General features: G+C 38.1%; 2 protein-coding genes across 8 annotated transcripts in view; one reads left to right on the top strand and one right to left on the bottom strand.

Annotated features, from left to right (window-relative positions):
• Nucleotides 1–1453: 1453 nt before the first annotated feature.
• Nucleotides 1454–15206, top strand: CCNH (cyclin H). 3 transcript variants are annotated; one of them, XM_077171840.1, is made up of 10 exons: nucleotides 1454–1647; nucleotides 1731–1853; nucleotides 3070–3143; nucleotides 3375–3585; nucleotides 3889–4052; nucleotides 5760–5830; nucleotides 8247–8358; nucleotides 8887–8947; nucleotides 10662–10740; nucleotides 13940–15206. In XM_077171840.1, exons 1-9 carry the CDS (start codon nucleotides 1510–1512, stop codon nucleotides 10704–10706), a joined length of 999 nt encoding a protein of 332 aa, XP_077027955.1. In that variant the 5' UTR covers nucleotides 1454–1509; the 3' UTR covers nucleotides 10707–10740; nucleotides 13940–15206. The 3 variants fall into 3 exon arrangements, with proteins under 3 accessions (XP_077027955.1, XP_054507691.2, XP_054507690.2); XM_054651716.2 differs by lacking the exon at nucleotides 13940–15206 and adding an exon at nucleotides 11712–12345; XM_054651715.2 differs by lacking the exon at nucleotides 13940–15206 and having other exon boundaries at nucleotides 1455–1647; nucleotides 10662–12345.
• Nucleotides 12154–20230, bottom strand: part of RASA1 (RAS p21 protein activator 1) — a 45638-nt gene continuing 37561 nt past the window's right edge. For all 5 annotated transcript variants that reach the window (XM_054651713.2, XM_077171839.1, XM_054651712.2 and 2 more), the window contains exons 20-25: nucleotides 19962–20048; nucleotides 17571–17638; nucleotides 15881–15969; nucleotides 14997–15074; nucleotides 13687–13821; nucleotides 12154–13034 (exon numbers count right to left, since the gene is read on the bottom strand). In XM_054651713.2, coding sequence (XP_054507688.1) covers nucleotides 12951–13034; nucleotides 13687–13821; nucleotides 14997–15074; nucleotides 15881–15969; nucleotides 17571–17638; nucleotides 19962–20048 — 541 coding nt within the window. In that variant the 3' untranslated portion in view covers nucleotides 12154–12950. The remainder of the gene's footprint in view (nucleotides 13035–13686; nucleotides 13822–14996; nucleotides 15075–15880; nucleotides 15970–17570; nucleotides 17639–19961; nucleotides 20049–20230) is intronic.

Below are 20230 nucleotides of genomic sequence, written 5' to 3'. Positions count from 1 at the left end.
TGCAAGGGTTTGTTAACATCCTTCTAGATCTGAGATCATTGAAATATATTGAAGTGTTGATTACATTTGTTTCAGTGAAACTTAAAGTTTCAGTAATTTTCCCAAACTATGTTCCCACAATACTGGCTTATTACAACCTTGCTAAATGCTGGCTCTAATGGCATATGACAAAGTGTAAAATTACATTGCCTCAAAATAATTAAAACAATTAATTAGAAGAAATAATTAAAATAATTAATTAGAAAAATTATGAGTAAAGTTATGTAATTTCCCACACGAGTTGGCACAAGGCTTATTAGTCACAGATGTAGAGAGTTAAAACAAAGCCACATTTATCCCTAGTGTTTGTAGTAAGCACTGTATGATACGAAACAAAGCATTAATCCTAGACAGGGATCAAACGCTATTGTGCTAAGGTTAAAAGAATCTTCCCCCACTGCTGCATAAACTCCTTTTAAAAGAACACAACTTTTTGGGTAACACTTTCAACTAAAAGGCCTGTGACTGTCCACAAAAGTATGTTCTACATCCTTTCCACATACACTTCAAATACAAACATTAGATAATAAACAGTAATATCTAAAATTTCTGGCTGAAGCATGGAGGCTAAGAAATGCTGCTTCCTTAAAAGCATAATTGGATTTTATATCTAGTGATTATCTGGGGAGAGCAGAAGACTACTGAAGGAACTTAAGGGAGCAGAATCACAGAATATTCTGACTTGGCAGAGACCCACCACAATCATAAAGTTCAGTTCCTGGGCCTGCACAGGACACTCCAAAAATCACACAATGCGCCTGAGAGCATTGTCTAAACACTTCTTGAATCCATCAGACTTGGTGATGTGACCACTTCCCTGGGGAGTTTGTTCCAGTGCTCAATTACCCTGTGGGTCAAAAACTTTTTCCTGATATCCAACCTAAACCTCCAATGACTTAACTTCATGGTATTTAGTCCTGTCACTGGTCACTACAGAGAAGAGATCAGTATCTACCCCTCCTCTTCCCTCACAAGGAAGTTGGAGGCTGCAATGATGAGGTCTCCCATCAGTCTCTTCCAGGCTGAACATTCCAAGTGGCCTCAGCTACTCCTCATATGGCTTCTGCTCCAGGCCCTCATCATCCTCATGGCCTTCCTTTGCATGCTCTACAATAGCTTAATGTATTACATTGTGGCCTTCCTTTGCATGCTCTACAATAGCTTAATGTCTTACATTGTGGACATTACAATGTCTTACATTAATGTCTTACATAAACTGTCCCCAGCACTCGACTTAAGGCTGCACAAGTGCAATGTAAATTTGCAAGTATATATGAATACAACCAAAGAGAAACACAAGAGTGCTGCTATTCTGCAAAAGTTTACGACATCCTGTTTTGCCATAGCTCTTCCTTAAAACGGAAAAGTTTGGAAAAGGAAACGGAAGCATCCCTCTCCCAGGAGGGAGTGTCCTGGGCCCGCTCAGCCGCGCCCCACGCGCTAAGGCGGCTCCCGGCGTGCCGCGCGCGAATGCGGCCATGTTGCTGGGCAATGTTCCACAGCAGCACGCAGCGCCGGCACTGGACCTTCCATGGCGAGGAGGAACTGGCGCGGCGCCGCGCTGAGGGGAACCGCCGGGCCCGGGCCAGGGCGGCGGCCAGCGGGAAGGTGCGCGGGGACGCAGGAGTTGCGGGCGCGGGGCGGCAGGGTGAGACTGCGGCGGACTCAGGTGCGGCTTTGCTTCTCCCAAGGTGCCGCAGGGTGACCCGGTGCTGCTGGAGCCGCACGAGGAGCTGGCGCTATGCAAGTACTACGAGAAGAGGCTGCTGGACTTCTGCGCCGCATTCAAGCCCGCGATGCCGCGGTCCGTTGTGGTAAGCGAGGCGAGGAGGAGCCGCCGCCTCGGCCCTCCTTATTCCATCGCTTGCTGTCTGCTTGGCTTGTTCTTGAGGGCGCGGATATTTTTAAATCTCTTTATCTCTTTTCTCTTTTCTAGCACTACAGTATGTGGCCGCTTTTTGGTTTTTTTGGGGCTTTTTGTTTTTTGGGGTTTTTTTCTCCTTGTTTCGTTTTCTGACACGTGTAGCCATTTCAGAATCTGATGTTTTTCAACGTGATCTTTTGCTTGTGGCTCTTAAACTTGCTTGGGTAACTGAATTGTTTTATTTCCCCTTAGCGAAGAGTAGAAACAAAATAGTCGTAGATGGTTGCTGGTAATGTTTGATGATACAATGAAACAATCTCCCAGTCGCTAAAGGAGACGATCCGAAATTTGGGTTGTCACTCAGATGTTTCTCCAGCATTACTGCTTCTCTGACCACAAAATAAGCTGGATTGTGTACTGGCAAAATATTATCCTACAAAGGAAAAGCAAAATTACCTTGAACTTATGTGTCTTGAATGCAAAAGAGTGTCTTTCATAAGGGAGAAGTGGGGATGTAGAGCTGAAGAACGGAGTGAAATTGTTTCTCTCTCACTAAGACATTAAGATGTATGATTTACATTGTCCCCTGTTAGTCCTCCCTTTTCCACGCAGGTGTGGTGAAGAGTACCACGCTTGAGGGTGCCTTTGAAAGATAGCAGTCACTCCCATGGCATGTTCTGTGAAGCCAGACTGATGTTTGAGAAGTAGTTCCTGCAGAGTTTCATTTTGGAAAGCATCAGCTTTCATGCTGATGAACATGCTGCAAAATTTACTGATGTAAAAAATCAAATGGTTTAAATTGCTTGCAGCTTTCTGGATGATTTTTTCAGCCTTTGATTTTTAAATTTCATTATAATACCCAGTTCTTTTCATAAAGATACTGTTGGCTTTTTAAGCATTGTCTTCTATAACGTGTCTAAAAACAAAGACAATTATTTTGTATTACAGTTGTAATGTAAGGTTCTTGCAGGCAAAAATAAAGTTTGAAATAGTTAATGACATTTAATGGCTGTATGTGTCTTAGTGGCTCAGTGTATCCTGTGTGCCTGTAGTATATATCCAAACTTTCCTGGTTTGTGGGTGTTTTTTTTTATTTTTATGTATTTATATTTATTTTATCTTAGTCCATTTTTATTTTTTTCCCCTCCCCACTTTTTTCAATTTAGGGAACAGCTTGCATGTATTTCAAACGTTTTTACCTCAATAACTCAGTGATGGAGCATCATCCTCGGATAATAATGTGAGTTATCAACACTTCTTGAGTTACTCTATCAAATGGAATATTAGAGGTATGATTTTTATATTTGTAAAGTCCTGAAAAAAAAAACAAGAAAGAAAATCTGAGAGCTTAAGTAGAAGTAAAGACAAAATATGGTGAGTTTCACTATATTTTTGCTGTATTCAGAACATATGGATGAATGGATGCTGCATATGTCAATTGTTTGCTTTTTTGGTTTTTTCCCTCCTCAAGGCTAACATGCACATTTTTGGCCTGCAAAGTAGATGAATTTAATGTATCCAGTGCACAGTTTGTTGGTAACCTTCGAGAAAGTCCTCTTGGACAGGAAAAAGCTCTTGAACAAATACTGGAATATGAACTGCTACTTATTCAGCAACTGAACTTCCATCTCATCATCCACAATCCATACAGGCCATTTGAGGGATTTCTAATTGATATTAAGGTAATACTCTCTGATATGCTTATGCTCTGTGTAGTACAGTAATACAAGTCTGTCATGCATTATCTTGAAAAACTTTATTTCCTTTTGTGCCTGCGATTTAAAAGATCTAATTTCTATAGTGATAGACAGATACCTGAAAGATAGTTGTTTTACTTGTGGTCTTTAAGTTATTTAGGATGTTTTTGGAATAAAGATATGGTCTGCTACTTTTCAACTTTATAAAATACTGTTGAATTGTGTGTTCTGAGCTTATGAACAGGAATGACAAACAGCTGCCTTTTTTTCTAAATCATTACTTTTTAGACTCGCTATCCAGTGCTGGAAAATCCTGAAATTTTAAGGAAAACAGCTGATGACTTCCTTAACCGAGTGGCTCTGACAGATGCATATCTGCTCTTTACTCCCTCACAGATCGCTCTCAGTGCGATATTATCTAGTGGCTCAAGAGCAGGAATTAATATGGAAAGGTAGTATTTTTTTTCTTATATGCGTGATTTAAACAATCTGTTTGCTTCTTGTATAAAATTGTTTTGCTCTAGACATTCTTAACTACTAGAATTGTGTATTTAGTGATTGCTAGCACTTTTCTGTTCTTTTTGTTTTAGAATGGCAGTGGTACTGTTAATTTTCACAAATAGGTGATGAGAGCAGTCAGTTGCTGTCTGGTTTTTATATTCCTTTGGAAGAAGTTAAAAAAAACTGATGACTTTGCCTTAATTAGATTAGCATAGGATTTTCAGACTCAGTTTGAGGGTTACACAGGGAAGAAAGTGGAAATATGGTTGAAACTGAGAGTCAACTGAAATTTCACTGAACTGATAGCTAATGGGCATGCTATAACATGCTGTGTTTGGCTGCTGCAACTGTTCAGTTTCCATGGATATGCACCAGGGGTCATGTGTTGCTTTAAATCAATCTTTTCTTGCCCTTTTGTGTCTTTGCCACTGGTGTTTGCAGAGGTACTGTCAAACACTTTGATACTTTTGCTGAAATGTGTAGTTTGTTTTGTTTAGTTCTCTTACAGACAAAACATGCTTTTCTTCAGATGAACAGCTGAAGTGGTTGCTGTAAGGAGATGTACCTGGCATGTTTTAATATCATGCCACTACCTGTGAGCATTTTGCATCTGGTGTGTAACACCTGTTCTAAATCCAAAACGTTCTTTTAAAATAAAATCTTCCATCTGTTCTAAATGTATCTCAAATGTCTCTAGTTCTAAAATAAGGAGTGTTGGGAGTATTCCTTACAGGATTCACTGTCTTCTGAGAATTGTGTAAAAACATTCAGGTGCTTACTTTAACTTGAAACTTGATCTCATTCTTAAATCTATATTCTGTACTGCTCATGCCAAAATTCAGAAAACTGTGCTTGCAAAAAGAACGAAAATAATTTGTAGATAATGTGTGATTCAAGGTGTCTGAACTTTGTTTGCACATTCAGGAAGAATTCAAGTCTTTATCTGTCTGCACCATACAGTTGTTATAACCTTGTCATTTACTGTTTGATGTGAGTTTTTGCTGCCAGACGTGAGAGAATCTGATGATCTGGTCAGGTGCAGCTCTAGAGGTGGTACAGAACACGTGGGAATTGGAAAACCTGTTGCTGTTATGGGGGAAGGGATAGAACTCCTTGGTTGTTGTGGGTGTTGGTGAGGACGATTGCTCATGTCTGTTTTATCCAGGCAGTCTGCATTAGTGTGCTTACTAAAGGGAAGTTTGATCTCATTGGAAAGAGGAAAGGACCTATAGGCTCATGCAAGACATTTATTAATAGCTTTCAGCTGCCAAAAGAAGCAGGCCTGTCTTGCATGCTCTGCTGTTGCTCAGTCTGAAAACCACTGTAGTGGTTGCTTGTCCTGTGGGCATTTTGTACAATAGCATGATATTGTCATAAAGTCATAAACTTAATTTGACTTAGCTCTCTGAGGCTTAGAAATACTTAATTTGGTAGTACTATTTCTTCGTGACTGGTGGAATATTTTTGTTACCTTCTTAGTGACAGATTAGCTTTTTTATCACTTTATAGTGCTTAAGTAAACAAAGCGTTCTTACTTATCTAATTATAAAGCTCTGGGAGATGTTAATTAAAAATAATACACTTTTTACTAACTTACTAATGATTGCCATAAATTATTATGACACTTTAAAAACTTTTTCTTCAATATCTCTTTGCAGCTATTTATCAGAAAGTCTTATGCTGAAAGAGGACAGATCAACCTTATCCAGATTACTAGATGAAATGAAATGTAAGTAAACATTGGAAAATTATATTAAAGAATATCTCAAAATGAGGAAAAACCATCTTTTTCCAAATTACAAAAGCTTTAGATAGAAGGGTCTGCTTCAAATGGTTCTCTTCATCTTAAGGCATGCATAAGTAAACTGCAGACAGTGGAATGAACTACCCAGCATGTGGATGGAAGAGGAAAAACGACAAAATGACAAAATGAACAAATAAATTAAACAAATTAATATGAACAAATTAAATAAATTAACAGGCAGAGGACCTGCTTGATGCTTTCAGAACATAAGTGTTAGAGTCAGTTAAGTGCTAGCAGCTGATTCAGAAGTGGGAAATCTATTTTGAGAACTAGATAATGGTATCTGTAGGGCAGAACTAAATTGCTTTTTAAGTCATTGTATCTTAAACATTACAGCTTCAGGCAAAGCCTGCATGTAATAACTACTACTACCAGATAAAGGACTAATGTGATGTGCCAGTATTTATACTGCACATCTGTTTTGCAGCTATAAGATGTTTCAGAAGATGCTTAGTTTCACTAGTGTGAGAAATATCTTTGTGTGTGTGTATTTTACAAATATTAAGAATGCTACCATAGTAAAAGGAAGTGTAGTACACTTGATTATTACCTTTTTGTATTTAAATGAAAAGGCTGTTATATGAAATTCCCAGTAAGTAATCAGTTACTGAATGCATTAAGCTAATGCATGCACTTCAAATGGGACTGGTGGCAGTGAAACTAGGCTGGCTGACATGAGCAGTGAATGCAACATACAAGTAACCAGGGTCTACAAATTCAATTTACCTTTAATTTATAAAATTTAAGATGTCCTTTACTTTCTGGTCTTCTAACAAATCAGGTCTTCAAACTTCCACTGCTGCGATGGAAGGGAATGCTGGGATCACTTACTATTCACTTCAGTCTTTTTGTGGATGGTAGCTTTAGCCCAAAGGTAGCTCTTCTGTAAACATAAGATGGTTGGAAGGAAATTTTTCAAACATTTGTTAATTACTTCTACAGAGTACTGGTGGTAGAGAAAAAAAAACTTGTAAATTTAATTTGCATTATTAGAAAGACTGGAACTGGTAATTTTTAAGACAGCAGGTACAGTGTTGATTGCAAAAAATACCTGTATATTTTGAAGCTTGTTAGCAGAGTAATGTGAACTCTGCCTTAAGGAAATCCAGAGTTAGTGATGCTGGATACTTTCAGTGTAGTTAAAATAAGAAAAGGAAGGATGACCTGTTGGCTCGAGCATGACTATGACATAAGCAATACTTAGCCACACTGGAGACTGAATAGGGTCGTGTGATTCACAAGTGTGGTGGGTGACCACCAAAGTTGCCAAGTGACCACCAAAGACTCTATCACTGACCTCCCTAGCTGGGCAGGGGAAAGGAAAAAAATAGCAAGTTCATGATAAGAGCAGGGAGAGAGGTCACTTACAGTTACTATCATGGGCAAAACAGACACAACTTGCAGAAATTAATTAATCACCAATCAAATCAGAGTAGGGTAATGAGAAGTGAAAACCAAATCTTAAAAAGACCTTTCCCTCACCCCTCCCTTCTTCCTGGATTTAATTTCACTCATGAATTCTCTCCCTCCAGTGCAGGGGGGAGTCAGTGTTTCTGTTGCTCCTTCCTCCTCACATTCTTTCCCCATTGCGGTGTGGAGTCCCTCCCTCAGAGACAGTTATCTACAAATTTTTACAACATGAGTCCTTCCCACATGCTGCAGTTCTTCATTAAATGCTCTAATGTGGGTCCATTACACGGGATGCAGCCCTTCAGAAATAGGCTGCTTCAGTGCCAGTCTCCCATGGGGTCACAAGTCTTTCCAGCAAACATTCTGTAGTGTAGGTTTCTCTTCCCTACATGGTATGGTACATAGCATAGTATTCCCAAGGGGTCACAGCCTCCTTCAGGCACACCTACCTGCTCCAATGTCACCTCATCTATAGGCTGCAGGTGCAGCTGCATGCTCCACACTCCTGCTGACCTCCATGAGGGGACACAGCTGCTTCACCATGGTCTGCACCAGGGGAATCTGTTTCTGTGCCTGGAGCACTTCCTTCCGCATGGGTCTCCCTGACCCTGGTAGAGTGTAGATGTTCTCATATTCTCATTCCTCTTTCCTGCAGCCATTAGTGTTGCATCAGTTTTTGGATTTTGCCCTTTAAATGTATCACAGATGTACATCCACTGTCACTTAATAGGCTTGGCCTTGGCCAGTGCTGGATACATCTTGGAACCATCTGGCATTGCCTCTGTTGTGCATGAGGGGGAGCCTCTAGCAGCGTCTCACAGAAGCCACTCCTATAGGCCCCCCACTACCAACATCTTGCCATGCAGACCCAACACAACAAGGCAGACCAGAAATTATCTGTGTGCTTACAGCTGTGTTGTTGCCATTTTAGGCATGAAAAATCTCATTAAAAAATATGAACTGCCGAGGCCTGAAGAGGTTGCTGCTCTAAAACAGAAATTAGAGAAGTGTCACAGCTTGGACCTCTCATTTAATACAAACCCGTAAGTATATCTTGGCTGTGTTAAACTTTGGCCTTTTTTATTGGCATATGAACATTAATATTTTCTTACCTGTGTGAGTGATGGAAAATGAAAACCCTTAAATGTGCACACAGTGTTTGCCTGCTTGCTGTATCTACTGGAAGCAGAGGTCAAAGACTCAAAGTAGTGCTTTCAGTAATACGTGAACAGGTTCTTTTGTGCAGATCTGCACGGCAAGCTGATTATTTTGTAAAACAAAACTGGAATACTGGGTGGCTTCTAAGGTGTGACCACTTGATGTTGTATGTGATGAGAACTAAGGGCTTTAAAATCAGGCGATTAAAACAAGAATGCTGTAAAGGCTTAATGTTTTCTTAAGAATTATGTGGATGGCAGAGGACTGCACCCTGAACTTCCAGCAAACTGCATGCTGAGGCTTTGGTATTTTTTTTAATGAAACAGGTATGTCCATATTGTAATCCTGGGGTCAAATAATGAGAGTCTTAACTTATAAAAATATCTATGCATTTCACTTTTCTTCCGGTTTAGGAAGAAAAGGAAAGGTTATGAAGATGATGAATATGTGACAAAGAAATGTAAAATGGATGAGGTTAGTAAACCTATTGTACAAGTTTTTCCTGTTTTTTTTTTTCACCCTTAATGCCAAGACAAAAGTGACACAGCTACTGAGATAAATTTATGCATCTGTATTATAATTTTATTTGTTGTTCAGACTGAACCTTTTTCAACTTTTCTTTTCACTTTAAGTGAGCCAGATTTCATACCTGACTGCACTTGAAGTGTTCTTGAACATTCCTGGTCTTTTGTGGAAAGGGGAGTGAACATGCAGACTATGCTTCCTGCTGTTTATTGTGCTTTGGAAGTTTTTATTTGCTTTATTTGGTTTCTTGCTCAAAGCAGTATAGAGTGTTGGACTAAATTTATGTCAGACAATTTGTTAACAAGGCTGCATGAATTACAGATTGGTTGCTAGTACTTTGCGTTATAAGACCAAGTATAACTAAGGTGGAGATAAACTGACAAGAGTGACTCAACAAATACAAACAGTGTTAAGGTCGTCCTTCGCATCTGAGATGAACACCTTCCAGAGCTTTTGTTTGGACAATGGGTAGGAGAGAGTCCATGCTGGCAGTGGTGTAGAACCTTTTTAATTAGACTCATTTTGATACTAAAGATGCTGGATACTGATAGTCTAAGACACACTAAGTATGGCATTTAGAAAAACATGCTAACATCTAAAGAGGGTCACCTACCAAAATGTGAAGATAAAATACAAGATTTGTGTCTTGCTATTAGAGATTATCCATAGTAGGTTGATGCTATAGTGTCAGATGAGACTCTAAATTATTAAGACAAGATTATAATAAAATTGGCATTGAAGGTATATGCTAACAATATGCAGGACCTTGAACTTATTTTATAATTTTATTGCTGCAAAAATTTTTAGTAAGTTTTCATTCCAAATGCCAGTCTTCAAAAGTATACTAAAACTGGCAACTCCATAAAACAGGCACTTGAAAAAGTGTTCACTTTATGACAGAATGACTTAAAACTAACAGCTCCATATGAGCTTTGGAGGTTTCACTTGTTCCCTGCCCCAGTTTAATTTGTATTAGTTACTCTGCTATGGTCTGAGGCAATTTTGATTTTGGATCTTGTTTTTAATTTATATCTCTAATTATTTCCTAAAGGAGTAACCTGATAGGATATTCACATAGCCTACAGCACTTTATGATCAACTTTCTTACAGTTCCAAAGGTCCTGAAACTCACGGTTTTTCATTAGTGATGTATCTGAACTGGGTTTCTACTTGTGTATTTTTTGCTGAGTAATAACCACATGAAAGAGCAATCTCAGCTGGCCAGGACATCAAGCAGAAAGTGTGCTTAACTTTTTGAAAGCTTACAGTGTGTGCAAACTGCTCATATCTTAACAATGGCTTCATTAATCCTGTAGTTAGCTGATATTAGACTGTAATCTACAAAGCCATGAAAAGCACAGGACATCAGTAGAAGGTGCAATATGAGCTATTTTGGAAATCTCTACATAGTTATCCAACATAAAGCTCCTGCTTCCTTATCTCAGGTGCTGAAAAGTGTGTCAACATGATTCTGTGTCCATGACTGTAAGCATAGGTATGGATAACTAGCTTTAAGGTTAAAGGCCTGAATTGCCCCAAGTTAAAATATTTTTTTAGTTTTCTGTTCATGGAATTTCTCTGTAAGTTCTTAAATCCAGCCCCTAAACACCACACCACCACCTACAAATGTCACTCAAGGTGCTGTGTTTTTTCCTTCTGTTAGGAAGAGTGGACTGATGATGATCTTGTGGATTCAGAATTACTTTGAAGGAAGATGGACTCCTACCACCCTCTGGTGTCAGGTGTGACTGCCTGCCACAGGTTCCTTATTATGTGTTATAAGGTCTTTGTACTGTTAGTTCTTACCTTGGCAGTAAAGCTTTTTACTTTCCTAAAAGAAAAAGTTGTGGTTCAATTAAACCCTCATCTATTACAGATCCAACACTAGCAAGATTTGCTTCAAGAAATCTGACCCTTGTTTTTGGTTCAGAAACAGTTTGATGTGGCTGCAGTGTAGTGTTATGAGCACCAGCTGATTTATTTCCTTTTCATATACCCAGTGAGAGTTCTACAATAGCAACACGTACACGCAGCTTTGGGTGTTCCCCAGTTTGATTGTCTTTGCTGCATTTTGTGTTTAACAGGTAAATTAGGTAGGCAGCTCTGTCTTCCGGTTTGTATTTTTACCACGTTATATTGCCTGTACCAAAGCAACCAAATCTACAAAAGAATCCCTTTTACACACTCTGTTAAAGTTTTAAGTAGGACACACTGAAAGGTAAATTACTTACTTGTCTGAGATGCAGTTTAACATAGACTTGGCATGGTTATGGAACAATCTAAGAAAAGACTTCTATAGTAACAAGGTGTTGCAAACACATGTATTGTCACTATGGAGGAGCATCACATGTGTCTGCCAGTGCCATGCATACGATATTTGGGAGCTTTCACCTTCAAGAAGCTGTTCCAGCTGGAGACCAGGGCAACATAGCAAGAGCCACTTTAGTATTACAGCAAAGGTGCAAAAGCAAAGTCTCTGATTTTATGTGACAGTGATCTGGCAGTTTTGACAGATAGGAAAAACACTCTAGATGTTGTAAAGATTTGCAACAGTGTTTGTATGTTAAAATTCTTTATGTGGTTATCTCACTAGACTTGTCAGTGAATCATTTTATTCCCTATTATTATATCACTGCCTAGAACATAACACACACTGATGATGAAATACCCTCTGAATCAACAGCACATTTTACTTCTCAATTTTTTTTAACAGTTTGTGACACTGCAGTGGGCAGGAACACTGGACAAGGTTGCTCCAAGCCTCGTCCAACGTCACCTTCAACACTTCTGGGGACTGGGGCATCCCTGGCTTCTCTGGCACTCTCCCAGTGCGTCAGCCCACTCACAGGGAAGCATTTCTTTTTATTAAATCTCAACCTATGCAAGGAGTTTTAACATATTTTCTCACCCAAAGATGTACAAATTAAGGCATTAGGACAAGGTAATGCTGTCTGAGGACTCATGCTCAAAAAGTGACACAGTGTAAACGCTGCAAAGTATGCCACCAGTGCCAACACTAAAAAATTTCCACAGCAGCCATGAAGCCAGTTTTCATAGAGTTAGAAATATGCAGCTTGATTTATTTTAAAAACTTACTTTTCACTTATAAAAATATTTTTGCTAGACTTACAGTACAAAAAAGACCAAACAATACCTATTTTATAAAATGGTTTAATGTATGCATGCATGTCTGATATAATGATCAATAAATTTAGTGAATTCAAATTATTTACTGTTGTAAACATTTTACAAAAGCATTGTGATTTATCTGGATATACAGTTCTTGATGGAAGAACTATTCAGACTGAATCAGTGGCACATCAAAAAAATAAAGCTGACAAGACCCATTCTGCATGTTCTCTTTTAACATCATTCCAGCAAGAGAAACAGCATGGTATAAAAACATGTACAGTAAAGGTTGTTCCTACCATAACATCAAATTCTGGAAACTAAATACAAGTTAAAAGTGGTTGAAACAGTCAAAAGTCATAATTATTGTAACCAGTCAGAAATTACTGTAAGAAATGTTATCCGGTTATTTATAGTTGGTTGTCAGAACAATGCCTTTCTTCTCATGTCAGTTGATAATTCTTTTCCAATCAGACAGCAAAAACTTTGGCAATCAGAGGTGCTGAAAATTTCAAAGTCCTAGACACAGTCACAGCATTTTCTCTGCAGAAGGTTAACTGTACACCAAGGCTCAGAGGTTGTGAAATTTCATTGTTTCCAAGTGGAAAAAAAAAAGTGCAAATGTCCTGCACAGATAGCTTAAAAAAAAGCTGCTGGTACAATCATTCACCAACAGGATCTTTGTTTTCTTTTTGCATAGTTCACACATCACTGGGAATGTGACAGGGTGTGCTATTTTTGGCAAGAGCAAGAAGGAAGTGATACTGGTGAGAGTTGCCAGGTTGGGCGTGCTGGATCCATGCGGAATTCAGGTAGAGAGCTGCTACCTGATGTTGTTAGACACCGAATACTGATTTTGTTTTTGTTGTAGCAGTTCAGTAATGGCCAAAAGCTTCTTAAGAACATGCTGTAAAAAAGAGTGAGTCAGTAAAACTACATGTTAGCTACTGAAGAACGGAAAAGGCCTGCCTGAGCAGCATTTTCAGCATCAGCCTATCTGACCTGCGACTTGAAGTTTAAATGCATTGCTAAAAAGAGAAAATGTCTGATTCCGTAGCCAATAAGGGTAGTCTTAAAATGATGTTATGGACTTTGCCTGTCCTCTCATGGATGTTCTTGCTTCTTTGTGGTTAACAGGAAGGCAGAGGAAGTGTACAGCTAACACAACACACTATTAAAATTTGCCAGCAGTTTTCCAAGCATACAAGTGTACTGGCAAACTAGTAAGCAGAAATGAGGTGTTAATAGAAAGCTAAAGAAAGTGAATTTGGTTCTCAACTGAAAAAAAAAATCCAGATCTGAAAACTGAGAGAGTCTGTCAGGAGACAGTAATTTTGTGGGTTTAAGGCTTCCTCCAGGAACTTAGAAAAACACCCAAAGCTAGTTGGTTTTGTTGCATGGAGGAACAAAACTATGGATTAAGAACTTCCTTCACAGCTAATAACCCCGTGGTGAAATACAACATCATACTGCTAACCAAAATACCACAAAAGAATCCATCAGTACTGAGGAGTAATTCAGGACTCAGCACCCACTACCTGTGATTTCTGTTAACTCACCTGCATCACCCCTCGTTCGTTGCTGAGCGTCCGGAGCTCATCTGAGTGTGCCACACAGATCTCATGCAAAGCTGCTAGGTCACGGGAGAGGTCAGTTCGAGAGTGCTCTGCGGTGTCTGGAAGCTCAGGAACATTCTTCAACAAAGTAAAAGACAGCAGATTTAGGGTGCCAAGTCCAACTCTGGTCTTTCCAGCTAAACCTCCAGTCCACCCTTCTATTATTAATTATCTGTTTACCTTCTTCTCTTCACAGGCATGTGTTTTGTGAGGATACTGCAATTTGTAGTGCTAGGAGGATTCTTACTACAAGATCTGGAGCTCTACCTTTGAGCTCACCAGAAACCTACAGCATTTTGAGACTCAAACCCTCTAAATGAAGGGAAAATCCATCCATTAGGAGCTTTTTAAAATCTAAATGAGAGAAAAGCAACAAAATTCAGCAAAATCTGCTGTTACCTATTAAGTAATTCATTAAACTGATGATAAACCAATAATGCTGCAATTAAAACAGCAGAATAATCCAACAGATATTTTCAAACCAACAGTTATCAGAGACCTCATGTAAAATCTGTCATTTAAAGAAAACTGATGTATCATAATATGGAGAAGTTGTGATTTTATCAGAAAAGGATGACATCTGGAACCTACCCACATGCCACACTTTTAAGTGTTTTGAGATATACCTTCTAGGACACTTCTAAAGGATTAATTCAGGATGCTTAGCATATTTTTCTCATCTCACTTTATTAAATGAATTATTGCATTTAAAATACATACATATAATACATGACCTAACTCCTGTTACAGCAGTCACACCCACAAAATAGTCATGTTTCGTAAGAACAGAGTGACAGCATTTCACTTTCAAACTACAATATGTAGAATGCACACAGTGAAGCTTTTGCCAGTGCTAACTGAAATTCAACCTATTTTTTAAAGAAAAATTATCTTCAGTCTCTGATTAAAACCATGTGACAAGTTATATATAAAAATTTCTGGTTTAAAAACATGTTTGTGAAAGGTTTGCATTTTTGCCCAATATTTCTAATCTCATGGCTATAGAATCTATTTCAGCTTCTCACATTTACAGAGGCACTAAATTAATAAAATCTTACACAGATAAGTTATGGTTTTAATTCCATATGACAGACCAGGAATTTTTAAATAAGTATTAAAAAGTATACTCAGATAAAAGCATTCAAAATTATGTGGCAGCTGATGCATTACTGAGCTAGTTAATAAGAAGTGTAAAAAATTTTAATTTACAATTCTGCTATGTAACTTCAGCAAATATTTTTTTAACTACTTACCCCAAGCTCATCCAAGAACATGATCATGCGATGTTTGTTGCTCTTGATGAATGGATTTACCCCTTCCATATATGGCTCCTAATAATTTTAAAAAGTATTCATTAACAAATCATTGCCAAGATAATTGTCACATCTGAGATGAACACAGTGCAGTCAGGCAAATGACACTGCAAAACGAGTATGTAAATAAAAATAATATATTTTTTTCAAGTGTATTTCTAATGTCTAGTGTGCTGGCGGTCAAAAGACTACAGAATTTGGTTTTCTTGTATTCAAAAGATAGACAACCTGTGATTCAGAATTCTTCTTACGCATGCATACAGATAGAAATTTGCATCAACATGAGTGTCTCTAAATACCTGCTTGCAATGAATAGATGCTCTGTGTATAGAGGTATCATCAGGAACAAGTGCTTTCTTTCCTGTTTTGTCATTAACTCTCACATTCCAAGTTCTGTGTGTCAGAGAAACAGCCTTCTCACACCAGCCTGGTCATGTTAATTATGCTTAAGTCAACAGATGTACTTTTAGCAACGTTTCAGCCTGGAAATTGATACCAGTCACTGCTGGCATTCTCTTAGTGTTTTAATAGAAACTTCATTGAAAGCTTGGGCTTATTAGTGCAATAAGTACACTTGACTTAGAGTTTTCATTATGTCTAGCAGTATGATAGTATAAACAGGACAGCTTTGAAGTGCTCTACCACAGAAAACACCAATCTATCAAGTGATAAACGCACGGTCAAAGTAAAGGAAGAGGAAGTCATAGGTTCTGCATGAGAAAATAGCAACAAATTTTTTGCATGCATTGAACAGGAACATATGAAAGGTGTACTGGAAGCACAGTTCTCTGCAGGTTGTTCTCTGTATGTAAAATTATATTCACCTTAGCTCCAAATTCAACCAGATTTGCTAAATTCTGCACAGACTTGGCGACCAGCGTCAGTGTTCTTGCAGCAGTGGGGGAAGGAGAATCTGGCAGGAATGCACAGTAGAGAGTCACTGGCCATTAGATTTAAAATTAACAGCAGTCACATGAAAATAAATTCTTTTCCCATTCATATTTTTATTGATTTTTTAAATATAAAACAACTGCATGTGAAAGATATCACTTGGTAAAGTAAAATATATTGCTTTTGTAATGTCCAAAAGCCATCTTAATCTGATAATCTTATTTTCTGTAATAGTAGCACAGACCAAGAAGGCAAAATAAAAACATGACCTAACTAAATGTTACTAAGAGTTAGGTGAAATGATAACCATTTGCTCAAAACTTGAGTTTTGTTGAAACTTGTTAAAACATTTACCTTTGAAATAAAAAAAATTTTAAAAAAAAAGGTTTACATTTTTCTTATCTGCTTAAACCCACATCCCACTTAAGTAGGCACTGACAAGTTACTGGCAGCAGGAAAACAAAGCGAATGTTACATGCAATCATAGCCTGTATTTCCATGAAACTCCAGTCTACTGACTGCGACTATAAACACTTCACATTAACCACTGAAGTCGGAATTTTTCCAACAAGTGATGTTACCAAGAAAATTACTTTTCTCTGGTTAAGGTAAATGGCCTGGTTGAAAACATTCCACTGACAGGGTTTTAGGGTTATATGGTCTGTAAGTTTCCCTTAACAGCAGTCGAGAATACTAGCTGGAGGTAACTCAGCAGGATTGTAATGGACAAGCTCAAAAGGCATTACTCAAATTTTTTAAGTAGTTCTTTACACCTGTAGTCACAGGGCAACCCAAGTTAGGAGAGTACCTAACTTGCAAACCACCCAAAGATAATAAAATGCCAAAGAAATTATCACTTGTTCCAGGCCATGTTTCTCAAATGCTTTCTCCAAAGTGTGTACAGAAATGATTACTCTGTGAGAGAAAGGAACTTTGTTTGACACAATCCTTCTCATTTAGTAGTTTAAAGATTGATGATAAGAAAACAAGCCACATTGTCTTAAAAACTGTCTCTGAATAACGAAAAAAGATCTTCTGAACCAGATTTTTTTATTTTCTCCTATATTTCCTATTTTTCAGCCTTTCTGAAGGCCATCCCTTTCTCATTTTTAAGATTCTGTATCTAAGATCTACTGTATTTAATGGCTGGAAGCCATCTAAGCAGGACATTCAAATTATTCAAGAAAAATTTTCTAGGTGCACAAATGTATTCCAAGCTCTGTAGACACACAAACCAACTTTATAACTTGTACATTTCAGAAATACCACTGCATACAGCTATTAACTCTGGCATTGCACTGTATTGAAAATGATGTCTGAAGTTCCCATAGTTACATTTTTCACAGTGCTAAAATACATTAAACATTGCTAGACTTGACTCAAAATTTTATTATTAAATATCACAGTAGATGTTTTTTGGACTTTAAATTATACTGGGGGTATCTGCAATCAAGCCTTTGAGAGTGAAAAGCCTATACCCTAAGAAGTTAGCCAAATGATGTGGATAACTTGACTTGAAACACAGCATTCAAAAAAACTTCCTGTTTTGCTACCTTAGATACTACAGTGATTTCATGTCTCTTGCTGCATAAAGTATAGATTTGATCTGAAGCACATAGTCACCTGAGATGATATTAAACATCCTTGGATTCAGGATAGCAGGACAAATCAGTCGAAGAAAAACAAAGCCACTGAAATAAAATAAAATTGTATTTTGTTCAAAACCATTAGAAAATACAAGAAATTGTGTAGTCTTTCAGGAATAAAGATAATGTGGGATCTTGTTGAGACAAACACCAAGAAACTAGCCTGTGCTATGTAAAAATATAAATCAAGATAATCATGCTATGATTCTACGAACAGCAATGAAATCTCAAAGAGGAGGCACATTGATTTCCCAGTAAAGGTGAATGAACTGTTTAATCATGTAGGAGGAAATTAATTGCCAAGTAATTATGAAGCCAATCCCTGACCATGCTTGTCTCAAAAAGGAGCCACCCTTGGTCTCTGACCTCCCAAAAATTTCTCCACTGTCTGCTACTGCATCCATCTCACAGCCAGCCACTTCCCCAAGCCACTCTAAGCTCGAGAACAGGAGTGGATGAGCAAAAAGATATCTCTTGGCAGAACACACCTTTAGGTCAGCTTCAGCTGATCCATTATCCTGATGATCTACACTTCAGTAGAAAAATGAGGGATCTGCTGCTTGCCACCATGAAAGAATTGCTGCCATTTTAAAAGCTGGAAAAAGAGTGCTCTGTTCTAACTGCAGAACTAGGAATTCATTCAGCCCGAACCCAGAATAGGCTTCAGGAGCATGAGAGAAATCTATTTTCCTGTTAATACCAGAAGTAAAAATCACCACTCACATTAACCTCAACTCTAGCTAATTGTTGTATAATGAAGTGACATACAGACCAATTAAATCAATCTAAAATATCTGTAATTTTATCCTTGGACACCACCAGCAGGCTGGATTTCACCACAGCAATACCAGAGCCTGAATTGTAATGAAAGGAGGAAGGGAACTTTGCCTGTTGTAAAGTACACAGTTAGTCCACATTTCTTTAAAGAGACAAATATAGTGACGTTGATGCACCTTCTATAAGTCCAAGATACCTAGTATGTTCTGTTATACATGTATCTTATCTCTAAGAAATACAAGTTATGGGCTGGTAAGAAAACAGTTCTTGGCCAGAGGTAACGCTAAAATAATTTCTGTGGTGAGAATTCAAAGCTACAAGTCAGTAATTAATTTTGAAGTCTTGGCACATACACCAGTCACTCTTTTAGAAGTGCCCAAAATTGAAGGCCAGCAAGGTACACATCTAGCAGAGACCCTGCTGATAGGGAAGATCTGATATTCCTTACCTTTGTCAACCTGCCTAAATTAGGAATGAGCAAATATCTATAATGGAGTTTTAAACCAGAGAGAAATGGTAGCACATTATGACTGATACAACAGAGAAGAGATACCCAGATATGAAAAACTGTCCATCTGGCTCTGAATACTGAATCATTCTTAAACCAAAAATAGCACAATGGAAGGTAATAAACATCACTGAAGGCTGTGAAAACTGCACTCCAAAGAGAAATCTCTAGTATCCACTTGTGAAAATGGAACACCACAAAAGCAAGTGATAAAATATTTTTAGCATCCAGTGAAGACTACTGGGAAAACTCTGAAAGTGAGCTGCGTGTTCACTAAGGAAAGCCACATGGTCCTCTTTGGAGCTGGGGAGGAACAGCCAGAGATAGGGAATTCACTACTGACCTTTACAGCCCTCCAGCAGCTTAGCCCCTCAGAGTAAAAGAAGCTCTCAAGTAGGAGCAGTCTCTATTTGAAGGCAATGCCGCTTCACAGAATGAAACACATAAAGCTTCTGGTGTCAAAATGATAAATACAAGCCAAAGACAAATACTCTGAAAGATCCCTCCATGGGAGATTAACCTCTGCTAACCATACAACTGCCTGACACCAAAAAAAGAAAAGCTGAGGCTCCAATACCCTTAAAATCCCTGCCACATTTAGAAAAAAAAGTGTCAAGACCGCAGCTTTGTGAAAGGTTTTTGTTTCACCTGCCCTGGCAATTAACAGAGTTAGAGTTAGTTTTGTATTGTGCTGGTTTAGTAATGTAGACTGGAGTTTTGGTGGCTGGTTTGAGTTCAGAAGAGCCAGGTTCTGTAACCTCCAGCAGCATTTTCAGAGGAGCTCCAGAATATTTCAACATGATTAGGCTGTAGTACTGTAAATTCAAAGTTAAAACCATTAAGTAAAGCTATACTGACCTCTATACTATATCATTTTATTTTGGCAAGGCTCTAAGAACAAGACAAAGAATCCAGCAAGCTCAATCTTTAACTGGGACATTGTGCTTCATCATCATAAATATCTTAAACACTGCAGTACCTGTGTAAGTTCATACTGAAATAAACATAGATAAGCATACTGAAGTATGTCTCCAACAAGGCTTCAAAGAAATATTTCCAGAATAAGGTTGACAAGTAACTTACCTAACAACCCTGGTTCTCATGGTAGTATTAGCTGGCCATTTGTTTTGAACAGACTTCTGTAGGCACCCATAAATATATCTCAATGTCCTGCAGAAATAGTAGCCAATTACTCCTTCCATTAAACTTACAGAATCAAAAAAGCTGGTCGGAAAGGATCTAGACCAACCTCCTACTTGATGCAGAACTATTACCAACTTTATATTAATAACTCAGGCAAATCTTTAAATTATAAATAAACTCTTAGTTGAAGTTAACAAATTTAAAAGAAT

Source organism: Agelaius phoeniceus, chromosome Z, assembly GCF_051311805.1.
Source record: "Agelaius phoeniceus isolate bAgePho1 chromosome Z, bAgePho1.hap1, whole genome shotgun sequence".
Classification (NCBI taxonomy): domain Eukaryota; kingdom Metazoa; phylum Chordata; class Aves; order Passeriformes; family Icteridae; genus Agelaius; species Agelaius phoeniceus.
This window is presented reverse-complemented; position numbering and strand designations above follow the sequence as displayed.

Bases quoted from the DNA above. Each gene is read 5' to 3' on its own strand.
- CCNH (XM_077171840.1), top strand. From the start codon at position 1,510: ATGCGGCCATGTTGCTGGGCAATGTTCCACAGCAGCACGCAGCGCCGG. The intron at 1,648-1,730 runs GTGCGCGGGGAC...GCTTCTCCCAAG, and splicing joins GGGCGGCGGCCAGCGGGAAG to GTGCCGCAGGGTGACCCGGT. The intron at 3,586-3,888 runs GTAATACTCTCT...ATTACTTTTTAG, and splicing joins GATTTCTAATTGATATTAAG to ACTCGCTATCCAGTGCTGGA.